Here is an 18,891-nt window from a genome sequence, read left to right as displayed (position 1 = left end):
CCCGCTCAGAGACCCAGGTCGTTGCCACGCATCTCTGCTTGTCTAGCTGACATCTCTCAGTGGATGTCTGCTCACCACCTTCAAGCTCAACCTTGACAAGACTGAGCTTCTCTTCCTCCCGGGAAAAGATTGTCCCACTCTTTGACCTAACAATCAACATCGGCACCTCAGTTGTTTCCCCGACTCAGACGGCAAGGAATCTGGGTGTGACCCTAGATAACAACCTGTCCTTCACTGCAAACATCGCTGCTACAACCCGTTTGCTGCAGATACACGGCTTTACAACCATCAGAAGATCACGTCCCCCAGCTGACTCAGAAAGCGACTCAGCTCTGGTCCAGGCTCTCGTCATCTCACGCCTAGACTACTGCAACTCCCTCCTGGCTGGTTCTACCTGCCATGTGCCATCCGACCTCTGCAGCTCATCCAGATGCAGCGGCTCGTCTGGTCTTCAACCTTCCTAAATTCTCCCACACCACTCCGCTCCTCCGCTCCCTTCACTGGCTTCCGGTAACTGCTAGAATCCACTCAAGACACTGGTACTTGCTTACCATGCTGCGAATGGATCTGGCCTTTCCTACATCCAGGACATGGTTAAACCGTACACCCCAGCGCGTGCACTACGCTCTGCATCAGCCAAACGACTCGTTGCGCCCTCGCTGCGAGGGGAACCAAAGTTCCCATCGGCGAAAACACGTGGGTTTGCTGTCCTGGCTCCAAGATGGTGGAATGAGCTCCCCATTGACATCAGGACGGCAGATAGCTTGCACATCTTCCGGCGCAAACTGAAAACTCATCTCTTTCGACTCCACTTCGAGCGTTAGAAACTATTAACGAAGCACTTTTATACTAATAAAGGACTGGCTTACCTAAAGCCAGTTGAGTAGCACTTGAAATGTTTGGCTCTATGAAACCTGATGTACTTATATGATTCTGTTTTCTTCAAGGTTGTGTCTTCCTGGTCGAATGTACTTATTGTAAGTCGCTTTGGATAAAAGCGTCAGCCAAATGCAATATAATGTAATGTAAATTTTTATTTATATAGCCCAAAATCACAAATCAGAATGAGGGGGTCCTTGGTGTATTCTCTATCTTGTAAGGGGTCCTTGGCTGAAAAACAATTGAGAACCTCTGCCCTACAGACCAACCCATCAACTATGTAGCATACTGTAGTAGTGTCGTGATTTATATAGTGAGTACCCAATCAGATCAGCTATATAGCCTAAACAACGCAATCATTCATACACATTTGAAACGCATATTTGGCCATAACTTGTCCTGGATAACTGCTTTTTCTCACAAATGAGTTAACTTTAATCCGGCTAACGGTTAATGGGGTAAAACCACACGCCTCGACACTAGAGCGCTCTTCATTTTCAACAAACAGCTACACTTATACTGGAGGAGCCCACTCTAATAAACTTGTTGCTTTTTAAAGAGTTTTCCCGCTATAGCTAGAGATTATTTAATTCATTGTTTTACACACCTATTATTCACAATTAGGCAACTACTGTGTTTAACTACTAACGTTAGAACAGCTAGCAAGCGCCAGCTAACGGCTAACGTCAAGTGGAGAAAAGTAGTCAAGTTAGCATTAGTTAACTTCTGTGAATTCACATGTCCTTACCTTTCTCCTGGTTAAAGGATATTATTTCCTCCTCCTTCGGGTTGGAAACTTGGGTTATTATGGACATGTGGTCCATTTAGACGGGTGGTTACTCCTGTTTGTTTCCCCACAATGTTATTCGTACTAGCGCGCGTTAGCTAGCTCCTGCTAGCTAGCCGTTCAGGATGGAGATGAGCAGCCAGCCCACAAAGCAGGGCAGCCGTCCGAGGAGAAGTGTGGAGGCAGCGGGTGTAGCCAGCTCGCTAGCACGGTGGTGAATGGAAGCCAGTGGGAGGCTATCATTTATGGCAAAATATCATTGCTGCAAACAAGTATTTTGCGAACAACACCGACAGCGTGAACGGCTAACACAAATACAAACCGACGTTGAATTGCTAACTAGCTGAAGTTAGCAAGTAGCTTAGGTTAGCGAGTTAGCTGTGGAGCTCCGATCATCCAAAATGTGAGGCCGTGTCAGGAACAACGCTGAAAACACTAGGAAGCCCGTCGTGGTTCTTGTCCAAACACATGTATCGACCGCAAGTTGCTGGACGTCAGAGTTAGCTAACACTTTTAAGCAAACAGTTCATATCAGCTGGCCCTTCATTCCCGTGCAACATGGAGGCTTTATGTATTTTGAGTTGCATCTGAAGCGGGGGCTCTCTGAGTGGGAGGGGGCGGTGTGTTTCTGTGATGGATCCTCTCAGGCAGCCAGCCTCGCCGCACTATTGCTCAACCCATGCAGCTGGCTGGACTTTCTCAAGCCTCCTTACCCCTGTAATTACTGCTGGCATGCCTGGCAACAAATTATACATCTTTATTATATTAACAAAACAAGAATACAGTTAGAAACAACACACGTTGTTTAGCGGAATAGGTCGAAACCAAGCTTCAATCCCAGGCAAACAACACCAACAGCAGATTTTCAACAATCCATGAAAATAGTTGACTTTTATCCAAAACCCATGATGTGTTCAGATCGTTCCCCTTATGTGATTTATCTACTACTTATAAGTAGAGAGCGCTACCTAGCGTTTAAATGACGGAAATATTTCATGCATTTATAATAGCCTACATATGCTACCAGTATTTCACATCAGTCGCAGTATTGGATTTGAATGTGCCAAGACATTCCTTCATAATGGAACAATGACTGAAAACTGAGGGGGGGGCGGGATCATTAAATCCCTCAAATATTTTCGTGACTTTATAATCTATTCTGGTACACCGTAGAGAGGATACCAAAACAACTAAATAAAATGTATGGCAAAAATAAGAAGAAACCATAATTGCTTTTGACAGTCATATTTCACATACAATATATTTTCAGATGCCTTTTAAAAATCTAATCCATTATATTTGTTTGCCATCAGAGTCTTTCACTGTGATCATGTTGGCATATGCTATTGGTTGATTCTTTCCTCCTCATTTTTACACACTGTCCCGTCTCCAGTAAGGTCTGGTTGGCTCACTGTGGACCACCCCTCACTGCGCTGCAGAAGTGGAAGATAAATATATCCCCCTCCTTCTCCCACTCCCCCCTCCTTCTCCTTTCGTTGAGTCCGAAACATCCTGACTGGCCGAGGCTGGTGATCGCAGGCAGCGGCAGCGGCAAGCCCCCCTTCAAGACGGATGAATTAGAAAAAGCTGCAGTATCCACCGACACCCCGTTGCTTTCTTTTATTCATTCTCTATATTGAAGAGTCTGGCTGTAAACACCGCTGCCCCCGCACCTTGACAGTGTGAAGCGGATACAAGGTTAGTAAAAACAAGTAGGCTATGATTGTTTGTATAGGGTTTTATTATGAGTATACATAACAATCACTGCAAAATCCCTGTGTGTTAGTGCTTCTGTCTGCATGGGGGCATTGAAACAGTAAACCAGTATTTGTATGCAGGACGCTTTGCTGGGGTCCTGCTTAGCCATGGTAACATATTGGCATGAAGTTGTTAGTCCAACAATTTGAACTTCAACTAGACATGATCCTGACACACAAACACACCACACACACACACACACACACACACACCACACACACACACACACACACACACACACACACACACACACACACACACACACACACACACACACACACACACTCAACCAGGTACAAGTGCCATATTCTCCACTGGAAAGTAGCTGTCTCTCTGTTGTTCCTACTCCGATGCACCATTCTTGGTCATTCCTGTCAGGGCTAATTATTCTGTGAAGTGAGTCCCCATGCAGCTCCTCAGCTCAGATCACATAGCACTGCAGCTGCCCCGCTGCACTGAGCACCAACTGCAGGAGCTATAATGGGAAGGAGAGGTAGGGTTGCGCAGCTGACAGTGCTGATTCCGAGGAGCCAGGGCTTTGCAGTACTATTTAAGTCCCTGCCCTGTCAATCCTTTAGGCTTATTAGTACAAATGTCCCTTAATTGATGGTCTGTATGTCCAGTAGAACCTATATTTTATGTGTGTTTTCAAAGGGAGTTTCATGTAATCACCATCATAAGTTTTATGGGTGTTAAAGACAGTTTTTTCCAATAGGCTATTGTTAAATAATTTCAATGGGGGTTTATATGAATAGGATGTACAAAGTGAACACATCTTAAAAGTACATGCTCTTGTCTCAGACCAGAATAAAAACACATTCCTTCCAAATAGTCATCTGAAAATCTTTTGCTTTTTTTCTAAGACGTGTTTTTTTCTTTCTGCCGCTTTCCTTCATTCAGTGAGATCTTATATTGTGTGGCTGATTGCTTTCCATTCCATTAGGCTTCCAGTTTACGGATTCACCATGGGGATCAAGTCTGCCCTGCCCAGATATGAGCTGTATCTCTACACAGCCGTACTCGGCGTGGCCTTGATATGGGCAGGCAGTTGGATATTTGAAGCTTCAAGTGGTGAGTTCATGAACAGTCAAAGACATGTCCAAAGCACGTGCAGTAACATATTGAAGCTCAATTTTATATTTATTGAGACAGAGAAAACGAGCACTTTCAGAGCAGCTGCTCCGTCTTGTACCAATTTAATGAGTAAAAAAACATACATTTAGCCCTCTCAGTCCTAATAAATCCCACTGAAAACTACTTAACAATGGGAATGATTTATTAAAATGTGCTTCAAAAAACAAGACCCCTAATTATGACACAAGTACATAGAACAAAATTCCTTTAGCAGAACAAAAAATACCCTAATCCCCCAATACCTTCGTGTTTCTATTAATAGGCAGACAATTTAAAGATGTTCCAATTACTTTTAATTATTTTTCTGGTGGAGATATTTCAGACTAAAACTAAATTACACTCATCATCTAATCCCAGACGCTTCGTCCCGAAATACTCCCAACTGTTTGCATGTATTAGACAGTAAATAGCTAAAAGTATCCTCTTTACATATGGCTCTGAATGGATTTAGTGTAATCTGGTGAATGGTACTGTCTGTCACAGTCAGATCGGCTATGGCAGAGTCATATTGTCATTTGGTCCTGATTATTTTTCTTCCTGATTCTCTTGAAATGCTCATTTTTGGCTGCTCAGTCTTTCGGCATTTACACCGACAGTAGCACTGTACATTCATAATAAAAGCTTGGCTGCGTTCCCTGGAGTAAGAGGCTTTCCCTGAGTGACCCTTAGACTACTAATGTCCATTAGTGTAACAAGGCAAAGCTGGAGTGGCTGGGGGTGTTGCCTTGAATAGGAAGTATTAACATCAATGCCATGATTCTGATCGCTTTCACACTTATATTTGTTATCTAATATGGTTTTTGTGTTTCGCGTTTCATTCAGATTGTGCAGTGAACTAATCTCTTACAACCAGATTATGACCACATGAGTGTGAATATGTCAGACTCAAAAATAGAAAGCTTTGCAGCTAGTGCATTATGTAATATGTGATGTTATCAGATGGAGTGAATGGGCTTGTGCACCTACAATTCACTGGGATCATCCTAAAGTGACCCCAAAGCTGTTCCAGCAGGACCTTGTTCTCCAAATGATTATTACAAAGACACCCAAAAATGAAGCTGCCCAAAGTCTGGATTTAGCTCCTCTAAACCTTAAAGCGTAACCATACTGTATATTGCTCTGTTGAAAATATAATACCACGTTGATAAAACACTAAATCTTGTTCTGTTTTTTCATTCAGAGAATATAGACAGGAAGGCCTTCAAAGAAAGTGTGCAGCCAGGATGGCATTACTTTGGCAGGAAAATGGTAAATTGCGTATCTTAATGTGTTCTACAATTGGATTTCCTAATGCAGGATGTTAAATGAGAGAGTGTTGGTCACGTGTTAATGATGAATCCTTCTTTGCCACAGGATGCTGCAGACTTCGAATGGATGATGTGGTTCTCTACATTCCGCAATCATATCCTTTTCGCTCTCGCCGGTCACGTTATATTTGCAAAGATATTCAGCCTGCTAGCTCCAAAGGTGCGTGCATGTGTGTGAATGTCCATCAGCTATAGCACGGTAATCTGACTGCATACAGGTATAATGGCATGTAACTTATTAAGAGTATATGTATTGGATGTATATATACACGTGTGTGTGTTTTGGTGTGTTTGATTGCACAAGCTTTGCACCAATCAATTCGATTGATTTTTTATTAAATTATTTACGCACACATAAGGCTGCAAGAAATCTAGATTTAAACATATGAAATGTGACAGGTGAAGTCAAGAAGCCCCAGGCGCATAACGAAAACGACCCTGGTAACAAACCCCCCCTCTACCTCAGAAAAAAAAAGAAGAAAAGAGAAAATTCAAATAAATATATCAAATACAATATAGGTAACAATGGGAATAAGGAAAATAAAGTCCTGGCCAAAAGGATGTTGAAAATGATCAATATCCCGATATCAATATCCCGATATTATATGAATAAATTGTGGAATTAAATTAGAAGAAGTTGCTATATGATGATGGTAAAGAAAAATGCATGCAAAATATATCAACACATTTTTATGTCGTGTATGAAAATAAATGAATTGTATATTATTGTAGGAGTATGTCTTTTTGCCAAAACAATATTACCATCATTCCAACAGAGATAAATCATGAAATAATATAACGTAAATACATATTATTGTGCATGCAAAGCTATGTGCTGATGTAAGGCCTTGGGCTGTAAATTACAATCTGTTCAGTTCAATACAATTTTATTTCATTAAGAAAAATGGGTCATATTGTATATTTGTACCCCAAGGTCTAACACCTAATTGAGTTGATGCATGAGCATGGGTTGCATTCTGTTGAACTGTGATGGTGTGGATTGCTGAGTGTCTATTCGACATATTTAGCACAGTTGTTTTAAACATGTTTTTCTGTTTTGTTCCATGCTTACAATGAAGATTGGTATAAATGGATGTAAGGTAACATTAATAAACTTGTGAATTTTATAACATTTGTCATGTGTGTCATTCAAACCATTTCAACATGGAGTTGTTGTTATTCCACAATTTAACCTTTCCATTCTATCCATATTGTAAATGCAACAGTGTTATACTAACACCAATCCTCATGTGTGATAAATGAATTCATGAGTAGTACAAGTATTCCCAGGATGCCGTCACACTCACGCTGGCCTGTGTACCCACAGCACAGATCCTTGATCTTTGGGGTGTACGGTGGTTTGGCCGTCCTGGTCACCATGGGCTGGACCTACATGGCTCTGGTTCTGTCTCACTGCATCATCCTCTACAGCGTCGCCCTGGTCAAAATGAAGTGGTTGTGCTTTGCTGCCGGCCTGAGCGCGCTGGCCTCCATCAAGCTGGAGCCCTATAACTCCTGGCAGGTGAGTGGGGGGGGTTTGGGTTAAACCAAAAACCATCAGGGAGGCTCATTCAGGCCTTAGATGCGTAAACAGTGAATGCTGGATTGCCTGATAAAAGGAGATACGTCTCACTTTTCATCAAAAATGCGGATAATGATGACCTTCTCACCCTCAATAATATGAGCTAGCTTTTTACCATTTTATATCATATTAAACTGAATATTTCAGTTTTTTTATAAAACAAGACATTCAAAGAGATAATCAGAAAAACCGGCATGGAGATTCTTTATTATTTAGAATTTGTTGAATTCATTTTTTTCAACTTATATTTAATTTAACACAATCGACTAATCGATAAGTCTATTGATAGAAAAGTATTCATATTTTGATCATCGTTTAATAGTCAAAAGTAATTTTGGATGCACATTTGATAAAGAAACAGCTCTTTTAAGCATCTCAATTATGGAGACGTCCTGTTTTTCTCTTTTTTATATAATATGATTAGACATTTAAAGACATCACCTTGGACTTTGAGAAACATTCTGTCATTTTATAGACCTAGAGAATAGTCAAGAAAATAATCAGCTGAGTAATCAAATTAACAGTTAGTTGCAGCCCTAGTATGACATATATTTAAGAGAAAATAATACAACCAAAATATGCTGTTTTAAATTATAACAAGGTGCGGGAGTAATGTTGTAAAGTGCTTGCTCCGATTTTTCTTCAGGAAGCCTTGGTGACCGGCTCTTTTGACCTGCAAGACGTCCTGTTCTACGGAGGCTGTGGCTTCAGCATCATGCGCTGTATGAGCTTTGCTTTGGAGAACTGCGATAGGAAGGAGGGCAACTACACCTTCTGTGACCTGCTGAGATACAACTTCTACCTCCCCTTCTTCTTCTTCGGACCCATCATGACTTTCGACAAGTTTCATGCCCAGGTGAGGATTTAAGATTTGACAGGAAAGTGGTAAGTCAAAGTAGAAAAGTGAGCCGCCATTTGAAATCTGACAGTAGTTATTAAAGCCATCACTCCGAAACTCCTACTGTAATAACCAAACACAATACATTGAGTTGATATAACTATGTTTATATTTTGAATATCAGTATGTTCTTACCCTTATTCCAACCATGATGGTTTGTGTTTTTAATTCCACAGGTGAACAACACCCAGCTGACGCGCAAGGAAAGGGAGATGTGGAACATCACCACCAAGGCTTTGCTGCATCTGGGAATTATTCTGGTGGTGGATGTCTTCTTCCACTACCTCTACATCCTGACAATCCCCAGTGACATGAAGCTGGTCGCCAAGCTTTCTGACTGGTGTCTGGGTGAGCATATATGTGATGAGGAGCTAATCTTTAATATTGGCTCTTTTTAACTTAATGGATATATCAAAGTTCACCAACACTCTCCTTACAACTGAATTTTCCCACGGGGATTAATAAAGTTCCATCTTATCTTATCTTATTTTGATGTATCTCCATATGTACCCAGCTGGTCTGGCTTATTCCAACCTGGTGTATGACTGGGTGAAGGCAGCCATAATGTTTGGTGTCATCAACACTGTGGCTAGACTGGACCACCTGGACCCTCCTCAGCCTCCTAAATGTATCACCATGCTCTATGTCTTCGCTGAGACGTAAGCGCTATTTCTCTTTCTTTGATTAACCTTGAAATTGTGTATAAGTGTTAACGTGGATTATTTCTCCTTTTTCTAGGCACTTTGACAGAGGCATCAACGACTGGCTGTGCAGGTAAGTGTGTTCAATCTCTTCCCCGGTGACCTCCCTACCATACATTACATTACATTACATGTTAGACGCTTTTATCCAAAGCGACTTACATACTCAATACTGTGGACAATCCATACCATGTTTTTTTTAGGGGGATAGGGGATCATTATTGGGGAATAGCTGGTCAAGAATGTATGTACAATACAACATCTAAAAAGTAGAAACCTGAAGATTAATTTGAGATACAGGTCTAGTCATACATCTGTTAATAAGGGCTTAGAACATTATGACGGAGGTAAATGATGACCATTTGCACAGATTTGGTGCAAAAAAAAGAAAACATTTACCATTCAGGAACTAATAAGCGTTGTCCCTCCAAAATACCACATTCAGACACCAAGACCATGGAGGGATTGTGTATCAATGAGTTTAAACATTGGGAGAATTCTCCAAAATTGGCATTCTTCTGCCATTGGATGGTGAGCAGTTCTGTCTGAAAATTGTTTTGCCACCTCGAACTTTGGATCCAATTTAGCCTCCTTTGTGACTAGCTAGCATGATGTGGTTGTCACCAAAGGGTTCCTTAGGTTATGTAGTTGTGTTAGTAAAAACATACGGAGTGCGGACTGGTACTGGAGAGGAGCCAGATCACCTCCTGGGCCACTGCCGAAGTGCCCTTGAGCAAGGCACCTAACCCCCAACTGCTCACTGGCGCCGGCTAGACTGGCTGCCTCTGCTCTGACCTCTCAACTGCATGTGTGCATATAACTGTGTGTGTATTTTGTATGTGCATGTTGTAGAAAGTGTGTACTGTGTGTACTGTATTACCTGTATAAAAACGCATGTACGACAGAATGGAAACTGAATTTCCCCCTTCTTCTTCTTCTTCTTCTTCTTCTTCTTCTTCTTCTTCTTCTTCTTCTTCTTCTTCTTCTTCTTCTTCTTCTTCTTCTTAAGAACAACACATTTACTCTAGCTTTACAAAACCTAATGTTCATGGAGGACGATTTTGGTACTCTATCCAGTTGATTTTGAACTATTATTTTGCAGGTATGTTTATGACTACATTGGCGGGGATCACGATAAAATCTTCAAGGAGCTCCTGGCAACCATCTGCACCTTCGCGATCACCACGCTGTGGCTGGGCCCGTGTCAGCTGGTTTACATCTGGTCCTTCTTCAACTGCTTTGGCCTCAACTTTGAGCTGTGGGTGGCCAAGTTGTTCTCCCTGCCACCACTTTCTACCATTGAGGTAGGAAACATCCAGATAAAAGTCCCTATAGTCAATATAGGTATGATGCTTTGCGTAATTTTGAACCTGTTTCCCCTGTAAATATAGGGTTTTATGGGTGGAGCCATGTCACGCAGGATCCGGGGTGTGTTCAACGCTGCCAACTTCTGGACCATTATCCTCTACAACGTCCTCTCCCTGAACAGTTTGGAGTTCGCTAAACTGGTGGGAAGACGACTGATTTTCAAAGGTATGGAACAACGAGAGTGTATTATGTAGAAACATACTGAGGCTCTTCTGTCAGTTCTATTGAAAGCGAGACGGACATCAAAAGCAACAGAGTCTCAGGGGACGTCATCCTCCAGATATCAAATGACTGAACATCTTGTTTGTTGCTTTATTTCACATAGAATAAAGGAATGTTTAATAACACCAGAGTATGGTAGAGGTTGTTCACAGGATTATCAACAGATGACAGAGATAAATCCTCGATAGTCCGTTTTTCTTTCCCTTCCCCCCCCCCCCCCCCCCGTCACTTCCTCTATCTTTCCTTCTTTGTGTTTTTCTTCCAGGTTTTCCTCTGTCCACCCTCTCAGTGTTACTTGTGACCTACTGTGGCGTGCAGCTGGTGAAGGAAAGAGAGAGAAAAGAAGCCCTGCTGGAGGATCCCGAGCCGGTGAAGGCAGTAGATGGGGGCAAAGAAAAAGCGGAATAAACAGATAGAAAACTGTCACAGACTTCACGGTGAACAGCCCACTCACACTGTTCCATGCTCGGCCTTGTGAACTAAACCTAACCCGAGTGTAACAACTAGTCGGCACCTGTATGTATTGTTTACAAAGCCTGTGTTTTTGTCAGAAGTCAAGCAAAGTTTGGAATTGTCAAATCAACTCAAGTGCACTTGCTGTAGATAATCGCCACGTCCTTTGGCACAAATCCACCAATGGTGCATTTTGTATTTCATCCAAACAAGAGATTGTTTTAGGCCTACTAAATATTTAACGATAGTACACCTCATAGTATAAAGACATGCAGGAACAACTTCTGTTGTTTTCTCCTGTTTTCACTTTAGATTTCTCTCAAATGTTGATATTATCACTGTTTTTCTTTCTTTAACCATGGATTATTTGTTAAATGGTGTCTTACTTTGCCGTAAACGCCTCAGATCCTCATTATGACAATTGTTTACCATACTGAAAGGGTGAAAAACTTGAAACCAGGGTGCCACAAATGGACTGCAATGAAGATATTACATAAATGGTGCTGTCGACGTCCTGCACATAGCTTGCAGCTGATTGTATTTTTGCTCTACTTTCACAAAGCAAAGATAATAGTATAGGAAAGTGTATTTTGAAGGTTGGTTGAGAATGTTTTAGATCTTTTGTCATGTTGAAGAGTTGAATGTAGTTAAACCGTCCAGAGAACGACCACCATGCAGGAGATTACTGTCGGTGTGACATTTAAGAATATCCCCCTCCACCCTCTTCCACATGACCCAGGCCCCTCAGCTCACTATGAAAGGCAATAGGTCCGGGAGGGAAAATGCATCACTCTTATCCTGCCTGTCACCAAAACCTGCTTTCTGTCTGTCTCTAGTGCAGCAGCCAGAGAAAAATATTGTAATGCCTTTTCTTTTAGGGTTTTTACTCAAAAGTGTTCATTTTCGAATGTTTGACTTGAAATAAAGTTTTGGTTCATCCAAAAGGGACACAAGTATCAGTTTGTTTTTGTTGTTGTATAGAGACAAAACTAAATATAGTTTTGTTGTTTGCGTTGACGGATAAGCATAGTCAAATAAAACATTCAATTTATTCTAAATAATTTCTTATTAAATTCTATAATAAATCACGAAAGACAGCATTGGGTTTAAAGTGAGACAATGCAATCTATGGCCACAAGATGGCCCACTTTGACCAACGCTGCTCACTGACTGAGATTAACACATGTTTGATCAAAGGGGCCCTATTATGCTTTTTGGGGTCTTCCTTTTACTGTAGTGTGTTGTATAGGCAAATGGTCTGCAAAGGCTTGAATCCCAACATTTGAAGCGCGTTTCTCTCCCTGCCTGAAACACCTCCATTGGACTCCTTCATTTACTTCCACTTAGTTTGCTTAAAAAGCACTATCTGAACATGATTGGCACCTACCTTACTCTCCAGTTTAGGATGGTGAAACAATTGTAGCCTTAACCATATAATCCTTTTTCATGTCACAGTAGATGCTGGTATTGTGCATACTTGCTCATTGTTTCCTGGGACTCATTCATGGAAATAGTAACACCTGTGCTTTTCCTTCTATGAAAAGAAAGTGCATGTTGGAGGTGACATCATGTGATTTACAGCGTCTTCAACAGAGAACTACTTTTCCAGTAGTGCCAACTGATTGTTTTAAACGTCAGTGTGTTTAAAAAAAGGTTAATATACACAGAAAAGTTCCATAAATCCAACATATTTTGTGACATATCTCTTCATATGAAACTCTTACAGTATGTTTGATCAACTTATTCCAATGGTCTTGTCCTCTAAGTAAACTTGTAAGTAAACAGAGTAGCTTACATTTATTATTAAGTTAATTATATGGCAAGAATTACACATAACAGAAACTATTCCCTGTGTATGTATGAGGGAAAGTGGTGCAATTCATTTATCCCAATATCTTCTTCTCATTTTCAGCCAATAGGTGCCAGTGTCGTTTATCATTCTGGAGGCATGTATTAAACGAGGTTACACATATTCCATATATATATATAGAACGTGTTTGAGCATGCTTCATAATCTTTATTCATTTGATGTGTTATGAATGATGACACCTTATCTAAAAGAGGATTGATTTGATAATGAAACATTTTGTATGAACCTGCTGTTTTAATCATATTTTAACAATTATACCATGAATGTTTAGTTCAATTATTAAGTCATTTTTATATTTGTTATCAATTAGTCTGCCCATTATTTTCTTGGTCAATCCATTTATTTAGTCTACAACATGTCAGAAATACTCCTACATTTCTTCTCCATGTCTTTTTTTGTCAATTTAAAACGAAAATATATGCAATTTGTTTGAACAATATACAACAGAAAAAAGAAAGTCTCCATATTTGAGAGGCTGAAAACTGTAACTGTTGGAAGCTCAAGCACTTTAGTAGATAACCAAAATGATTAGTTTGTGTTGATCGACTTATTGTCGCAGCTCACATTTTCAAATGATTTTGTTATTTTTTATAAAGAGACACTTTTTAATTATTTAAATGAAAGGACATGTAGAGTATCACCTGTTAAATAATAAGAAGTAACACCCCAACTAATGTGGGACATATGGTGAAGTGTGTCACTAGCTTTTTAACTTGAGGAAGGTTTATGGGGATGTCAATGATAAAGGTGAACAGTGAATTAACAAAACATTTAAGTTTTGCATACATGCTTTGTGTGTTTTTGTTCTAAAACACAAGTTGGTATTAGTTTGTGGTGTCAGGTACAGATTTAGCATGAAACATGCTTATCTAAAGGGAACAGCAGTTACCTCTACTCTCCTGTAGCTCATGTTCATGCAGTATAGTAAAATGCTCAATGTCAGTCTAGCCAATGTATTTACTTTCACTATTAAAGTCACAGGATTTCAGAAAACAACACAATTGTACAAATACAATTGTGTGAAACTGTGTGAAAATATCAAAGTAATAAAAGTCAGCAAGACGGCCTGCTGAGTTGTTCTGCTGGATTTAACACACCCCTGTGCTTAGTCATTCAGCTGTTTTTGTGGGGGTCTGTGTGGTGCAGAGTGGATAGGTCCACCAAAATGGATTCCTCAGCTTTGTGAGGGTCCTGTCTATAAATACCCCTGACTTACAGAGTGACTGACAGCCACAGGCAGCTGCAGCCACCAGCCAACCAACCCACTGAGACTGTCCCCAGTGATCCGAGCCGCCCTGTGCACGCTGACAGTCCTGCTCTGTTGTGGGGAGCGAGTAGGGTGCCCACGAAACCCAACCAGCATTAGGTCGACAGAACAAAATGGCGGCCCAGACTATAGACCCGGTGGAGCAGCCTCGGATGTACCAACAGAGTCTGCTTCAGGACGGATTGAGTGACCTCTTGGAGAATGAAAAGTTTGTGGACTGCGTCCTCAAAATTCAGGAGGAGGAGTTCCCCTGCCACCGCTTGGTTTTGGCCGCAAGCAGCCCTTTCTTCAAGGCCATGTTCCTGTCCGAACTGGAGGAGAGCAAGAAGCGTGAGATTGTCCTCAAAGATGTGGAGCCAAGTGTCATTAAGATGATCCTGCGCTACTTATACACCTCTGACATTAATCTGACAGAACAGAACGTCCAGGATATCTTCATGGTTGCTAACATGTACCAGATACCCTCGATCTTCTCTGTATGTGTGTCCTACCTCCAAGAGAAGCTGGTTCTGGGAAACTGCTTGGCTATCTTCAGGCTGGGACTGCTGCTGGATTGTCCCAGGCTTGCTCTGAATGCTAGAGACTTCATCTGTGAACGCTACCAGGTGGTTGTCAGAGACCAGGACTTCCATCAGTTGGGCGCGAGCGAGCTGGCCATCATCATCACCTCAGACGCCCTCAACATTGAGCGGGAGGAGCTGGTGTTTGAATCTCTAATGGACTGGGTCAAACATGACGAGACTAACCGTGTTAAGGACCTTCCAGAGCTTTTGCACTGCATCCGTTTCAGGCTCATAGCTCCGGATTACTTCAAAGAGAAAGTAGAGCGTCACCAGTTCCTGCGGTTCAGCCAGGACATCAAGAAGGAGCTGGATCTGGTCAAGGATGCTTACAAAGGGCGTCTCCCAAAACCCAAGAAGCTTGAAAGTGACGAGGCAAAGGGGGGAGAAGAAAGCGAGGAGGAGGACGATGAGGAAGAAGGGTACTTGCCGGGTATACTCAACAACAACCCTCGCTTTGGAATGTTTGAGCTGGAACTGATACTAATGATCAGTGACAAAGGGACTGTGGCCTATGACCCGGTAGGAAATGAATGCTTTGTGGCCTCAGAGTCGACAAAAATTCCCAAGAACCACTGCAGCCTGGTGACCAAGGAGAACCAGGTGTTTGTTGTCGGAGGACTTATCTACAACGAGGAGGACAAAGATGAACCGTTCAGCTCTTACTTCCTGCAGGTATGGTGTGTTTTGTAACCTGAAAAACAAGGTAAAATTATATTTCCTTGTTCCTCAATCCTCACATATCATTGTCTTCACCCCCAGTTTGACCCAGTGAGTTCAGAATGGTTAGGGATGCCTTCTCAACCCAACCCTCGCTGTCTGTTCGGCCTGACTGAAGCTGAGAACTCCATCTTCGTTGTTGGAGGAAAGGAGCTGAAGGATGGAGAGCACGCCCTGGACTCAGTCAGCATCTACGACAGACAGTAAGTGTGGATAGGGATCTTCTTTAAATCCATGGTCTAAATGAAAACACTTGTATTTTTCAAGGGAAGTCTTTTCAGGAAATGTTTCTTATTAATCAGCAATCAAGCCTCCTTTTAAATAATCAGAGAGTGTAATACAATCACTCTCATTGTCACAATAAAAGCATTATTTCTATAGATATAAAATGCTGCATCATTGTCCTGTGTAAACCATGTAAAGCCATCAAAATGCATTTTTCAGCAGAATGATTGGCTCTTTTTGTCTCAAAAGTTGTATAAATGTCTAAACTTTAAACTTAACCTTTGAGTTTTTATGAAAAATCCAAATCTATCAAATTGTATACATGCTTTTTGTGCCACAAAGTTAGTTATTGAATTCCTGAAGATCTCCCTCGTCATCATTTCTTATCAGTATTATTGCTGCATGAGTCTGTAGATTCACTTCATTATCATCAATAATTGTATTAAGGATTACTTCAAGAGGATGCATATTCTTTTTTTGTGCACAGGTCATTCAAATGGGGAGAGTCTGACCCTCTTCCTTACCAAGTGTACGGCCATGGAACCGTCTCACACAACGGTCTGGTCTACGTCATTGGAGGGAAATCTGAAAGCAAGTATGTGGCACTCTGTTTCCTGTATAGTATAGATCATTTTATTACACCTCAGGATTGTATTTTCACACTGTGGTTCCATGTAACCAATAAGAATGCTAGTTTTTGTGCCTTTTTTTAAACCAAAACCGTAATGTATTGTAATTTATTCTATGTTGCTCAATACTCAATTTGTAAAAGTTTTACTTCAGATACAACAGATTGTAATCCTTTAGGTATTTAAAGGGGTATTTCTGTGATTTACTTTTATAAAGTTGGGGAACTCGTCATACAGGAAAAAAAAGAATAGTATGGTCAAGATCGAGCTACCTGAGAAATCATTACATTTATCATCTAGTAAGCTACAAAAACACTTTATCCTAAACTAATAATGCAACTGAACAGCATCTTCAACCGGAGCCTCCCTGCCTTCAAACGCCCCCTTCTCTTTCAATTCCACACCCTCAGTTTATGACATCATCAGGGTTGTTTTTTCCACAGAAAAAAACTGTTTATAACTGTTTACAGAATGAGTGTTACTCTTTGTGATAAGTAAACTGAACTTCATCTATAAGATAAACTAGCCCCTTTAACACACTGTTTTAAATGATTCATGTAGGAAATGTATGAGAAGGGTCTGTGTCTACAACCCCACAAAGTTTGAGTGGAAGGACCTGGCTCCTCTGCAGACGGCCCGCTCCCTGTTTGGTATCACCGTACACAAAGAACAGATCTTCGTGGTCACGGGGGTCACAGACGCAGGGCTCACCAGCTCTGTGGAGTTCTACGACATTGCCACCAACAAGTAAGACAACTGTTGTTTTTGTATATGAGCCACTTTAACTCATTGTTATGAGGTGAAGCCTGTGTCCACAGTAATGTAATGACTCATCGAGCATTTATAGAAGATCATAAGGTCATAAAAATAGCACTGATTGTACTGCTGTGTGTATCATACAGTAACATATAGCAGCTTATCTAACACCATCATCACGTTATTGTTGTTTTGTGCTCCAGGTGGTCTGAGTTTACAGACTTCCCTCAGGAGCGCAGCTCTCTCAATCTGATCTCCACTGGGGGTTGCCTGTATGCTGTGGGGGGCTTTGCCATGATGCCCAGTGAAACCAGCGACGAGCTGGTCCCAACAGAGATGGCTGACGTTTGGAGGTGAGGGGGCCCATGAGTGAATATAATGTGACCACAATAACAGAGATTTCATTCTACAGTTGAAAAGACATGATACCCCATTATTAAAATGTTTTAAATGACAACACAGCAAAGAATAATCTCATGCCAAACTCCAATTATGTCTTTCCATAGACCATATACTTTGCCAAAAGGATAAAGGTTTAATGGATATTTTTTAAATTAAAAGTCTATTAGTATTATTTTGTTTTTCTAATTGTTAACTAATCCTATTAAAGACCAAAAGCAACAATTATTTCATTTATTAAAATCACAAATGATGTGATCTTTTTTAAATATTGACATCGAGTGGGAACAAAGGGGTTTGAGGCTGAGTGCCACACATAAGGCAAAGTATTGAGGGAATATACCAGATTTATTATATTTTACAATAATGGCTGCATTCCAATTATGTTTTCAAGGATGCTTGTTTGGTGCGTGTTTGCTCACTCTTCACACCTTACTTGCATAACAAAATGGAACTGAACAATTGTAACTGTACTTTTCCTGTTTAGACAAGTCCAAAGTATGCCATGGTAACATACATAAATGTATACTGTAGCTCATTAGGGTTAAAAGTGGAGAAAATAATAATCTCTAAAAATTGCACTTTCCATTTACTACTGTCGACAATGTTTATTTTATAAAATATTATAAATATTTGTCATCCCAAAGATATTCAGTTTACATAGAGGATTAAAGAAACCAGGAACTATTCACATTTAAGAAGCTGGAGTGGAATGGAATATTGATTGTTGAAAAGAAAAATACTCAAACTGATTAATCTTTTATCAAAATAGTTTATGACTAATTTCTTAGTTGACAATGATTCAATTAACCTTTGCATATCTAGCTAAAAGGACTTGAAATTGCCTTTGTTATTGTTATATTCTATCCAATGATGCTATAAGCAGACAACAACTGATTTGTGTATGTTTCCCACAGATATGACGAGCCAGACAAGTGCTGGAATGGGATTTTGCGAGAGATCAGCTATGCAGAGGGAGCCACTATTCTCCCAGTGCGTCTCAACACTCTGCGCCTCACCAAGTTATAACTGAACTGTTGCTGATGCCACGAGGTTAATAGTGATACATTATCATTAAAGTAAATGATTGTACTCATTATGGACCATCTCGACCATTAGTAACAATCCCATTTGGTCTCTCAAGGAGAAAAGGTGTTATGAGGTTGTTCCCCCAATCAATGATTCCCCCTATTTTTTTACAGCAGGGGGAGACAGATTCATGTTAATGCTAGCTTTATAAAAAGCTAACATGTTGATTTGTACATCTGTTTTATTTGTTATTTTATTTCATCAAGTGTCTTTAATACCTGTTTGCTTTATTTGAAGCAGAAATAAAGATTGACTGTTTTGCTTTAAGGCCTGTCCACAGTGCAAAT

General features: G+C 40.7%; 3 protein-coding genes across 5 annotated transcripts in view; 2 read left to right on the top strand and 1 right to left on the bottom strand.

The window, feature by feature from the left end:
- The window catches only part of ctdsplb (CTD (carboxy-terminal domain, RNA polymerase II, polypeptide A) small phosphatase-like b), a 29,008-nt gene extending 26,689 nt beyond the window's left edge, over positions 1-2,319 (bottom strand). Inside the window, exon 1 of one of the 2 annotated variants that reach the window (XM_034232056.1) lies at positions 1,628-2,319. In XM_034232056.1, coding sequence (XP_034087947.1) covers positions 1,628-1,703 — 76 coding nt within the window. In that variant the 5' untranslated portion in view covers positions 1,704-2,319. The remainder of the gene's footprint in view (positions 1-1,627) is intronic. The other variant, XM_034232057.1, reaches the window with a different exon arrangement.
- A 788-nt stretch (positions 2,320-3,107) lies between these two features.
- Positions 3,108-12,037, top strand: hhatla (hedgehog acyltransferase like, a). 2 transcript variants are annotated; one of them, XM_034231999.1, is made up of 13 exons: positions 3,108-3,364; positions 4,368-4,495; positions 5,739-5,806; positions 5,912-6,025; positions 6,945-6,965; positions 7,193-7,387; positions 8,094-8,303; positions 8,522-8,693; positions 8,860-9,004; positions 9,084-9,119; positions 10,149-10,350; positions 10,438-10,579; positions 10,902-12,037. In XM_034231999.1, the coding sequence occupies exons 2-13, from the start codon at positions 4,390-4,392 to the stop codon at positions 11,042-11,044; spliced, it is 1,554 nt and encodes a 517-aa protein (XP_034087890.1). In that variant the 5' UTR covers positions 3,108-3,364; positions 4,368-4,389; the 3' UTR covers positions 11,045-12,037. The 2 variants fall into 2 exon arrangements, with proteins under 2 accessions (XP_034087890.1, XP_034087891.1); XM_034232000.1 differs by lacking the exon at positions 6,945-6,965.
- Positions 12,038-14,200: 2,163 nt separating this feature from the next.
- On the top strand, positions 14,201-18,890 carry LOC117556596 (kelch-like protein 40a). The gene is made up of 6 exons (XM_034231998.1): positions 14,201-15,461; positions 15,549-15,709; positions 16,219-16,326; positions 16,922-17,107; positions 17,320-17,469; positions 18,433-18,890. The coding sequence occupies exons 1-6, from the start codon at positions 14,340-14,342 to the stop codon at positions 18,542-18,544; spliced, it is 1,839 nt and encodes a 612-aa protein (XP_034087889.1). The 5' UTR covers positions 14,201-14,339; the 3' UTR covers positions 18,545-18,890.
- Position 18,891: the final 1 nt, after the last annotated feature.

The sequence above is a fragment of the Gymnodraco acuticeps genome, unplaced genomic scaffold, assembly GCF_902827175.1.
Source record: "Gymnodraco acuticeps unplaced genomic scaffold, fGymAcu1.1, whole genome shotgun sequence".
NCBI classification, from domain to species: Eukaryota; Metazoa; Chordata; class Actinopteri; order Perciformes; family Bathydraconidae; genus Gymnodraco; species Gymnodraco acuticeps.
This window is presented reverse-complemented; position numbering and strand designations above follow the sequence as displayed.

Coding starts and splice junctions, on each gene's coding strand:
- hhatla (XM_034231999.1), top strand. CDS start 4,390: ATGGGGATCAAGTCTGCCCTGCCCAGATATGAGCTGTATCTCTACACA. Junction 7,388..8,093: donor AGCCCTATAACTCCTGGCAG/GTGAGTGGGGGG, acceptor ATTTTTCTTCAG/GAAGCCTTGGTGACCGGCTC. Junction 10,580..10,901: donor AAGACGACTGATTTTCAAAG/GTATGGAACAAC, acceptor TTTTTCTTCCAG/GTTTTCCTCTGTCCACCCTC.
- LOC117556596 (XM_034231998.1), top strand. CDS start 14,340: ATGGCGGCCCAGACTATAGACCCGGTGGAGCAGCCTCGGATGTACCAA. Junction 16,327..16,921: donor GGAGGGAAATCTGAAAGCAA/GTATGTGGCACT, acceptor TGATTCATGTAG/GAAATGTATGAGAAGGGTCT. Junction 17,108..17,319: donor TACGACATTGCCACCAACAA/GTAAGACAACTG, acceptor TTTGTGCTCCAG/GTGGTCTGAGTTTACAGACT.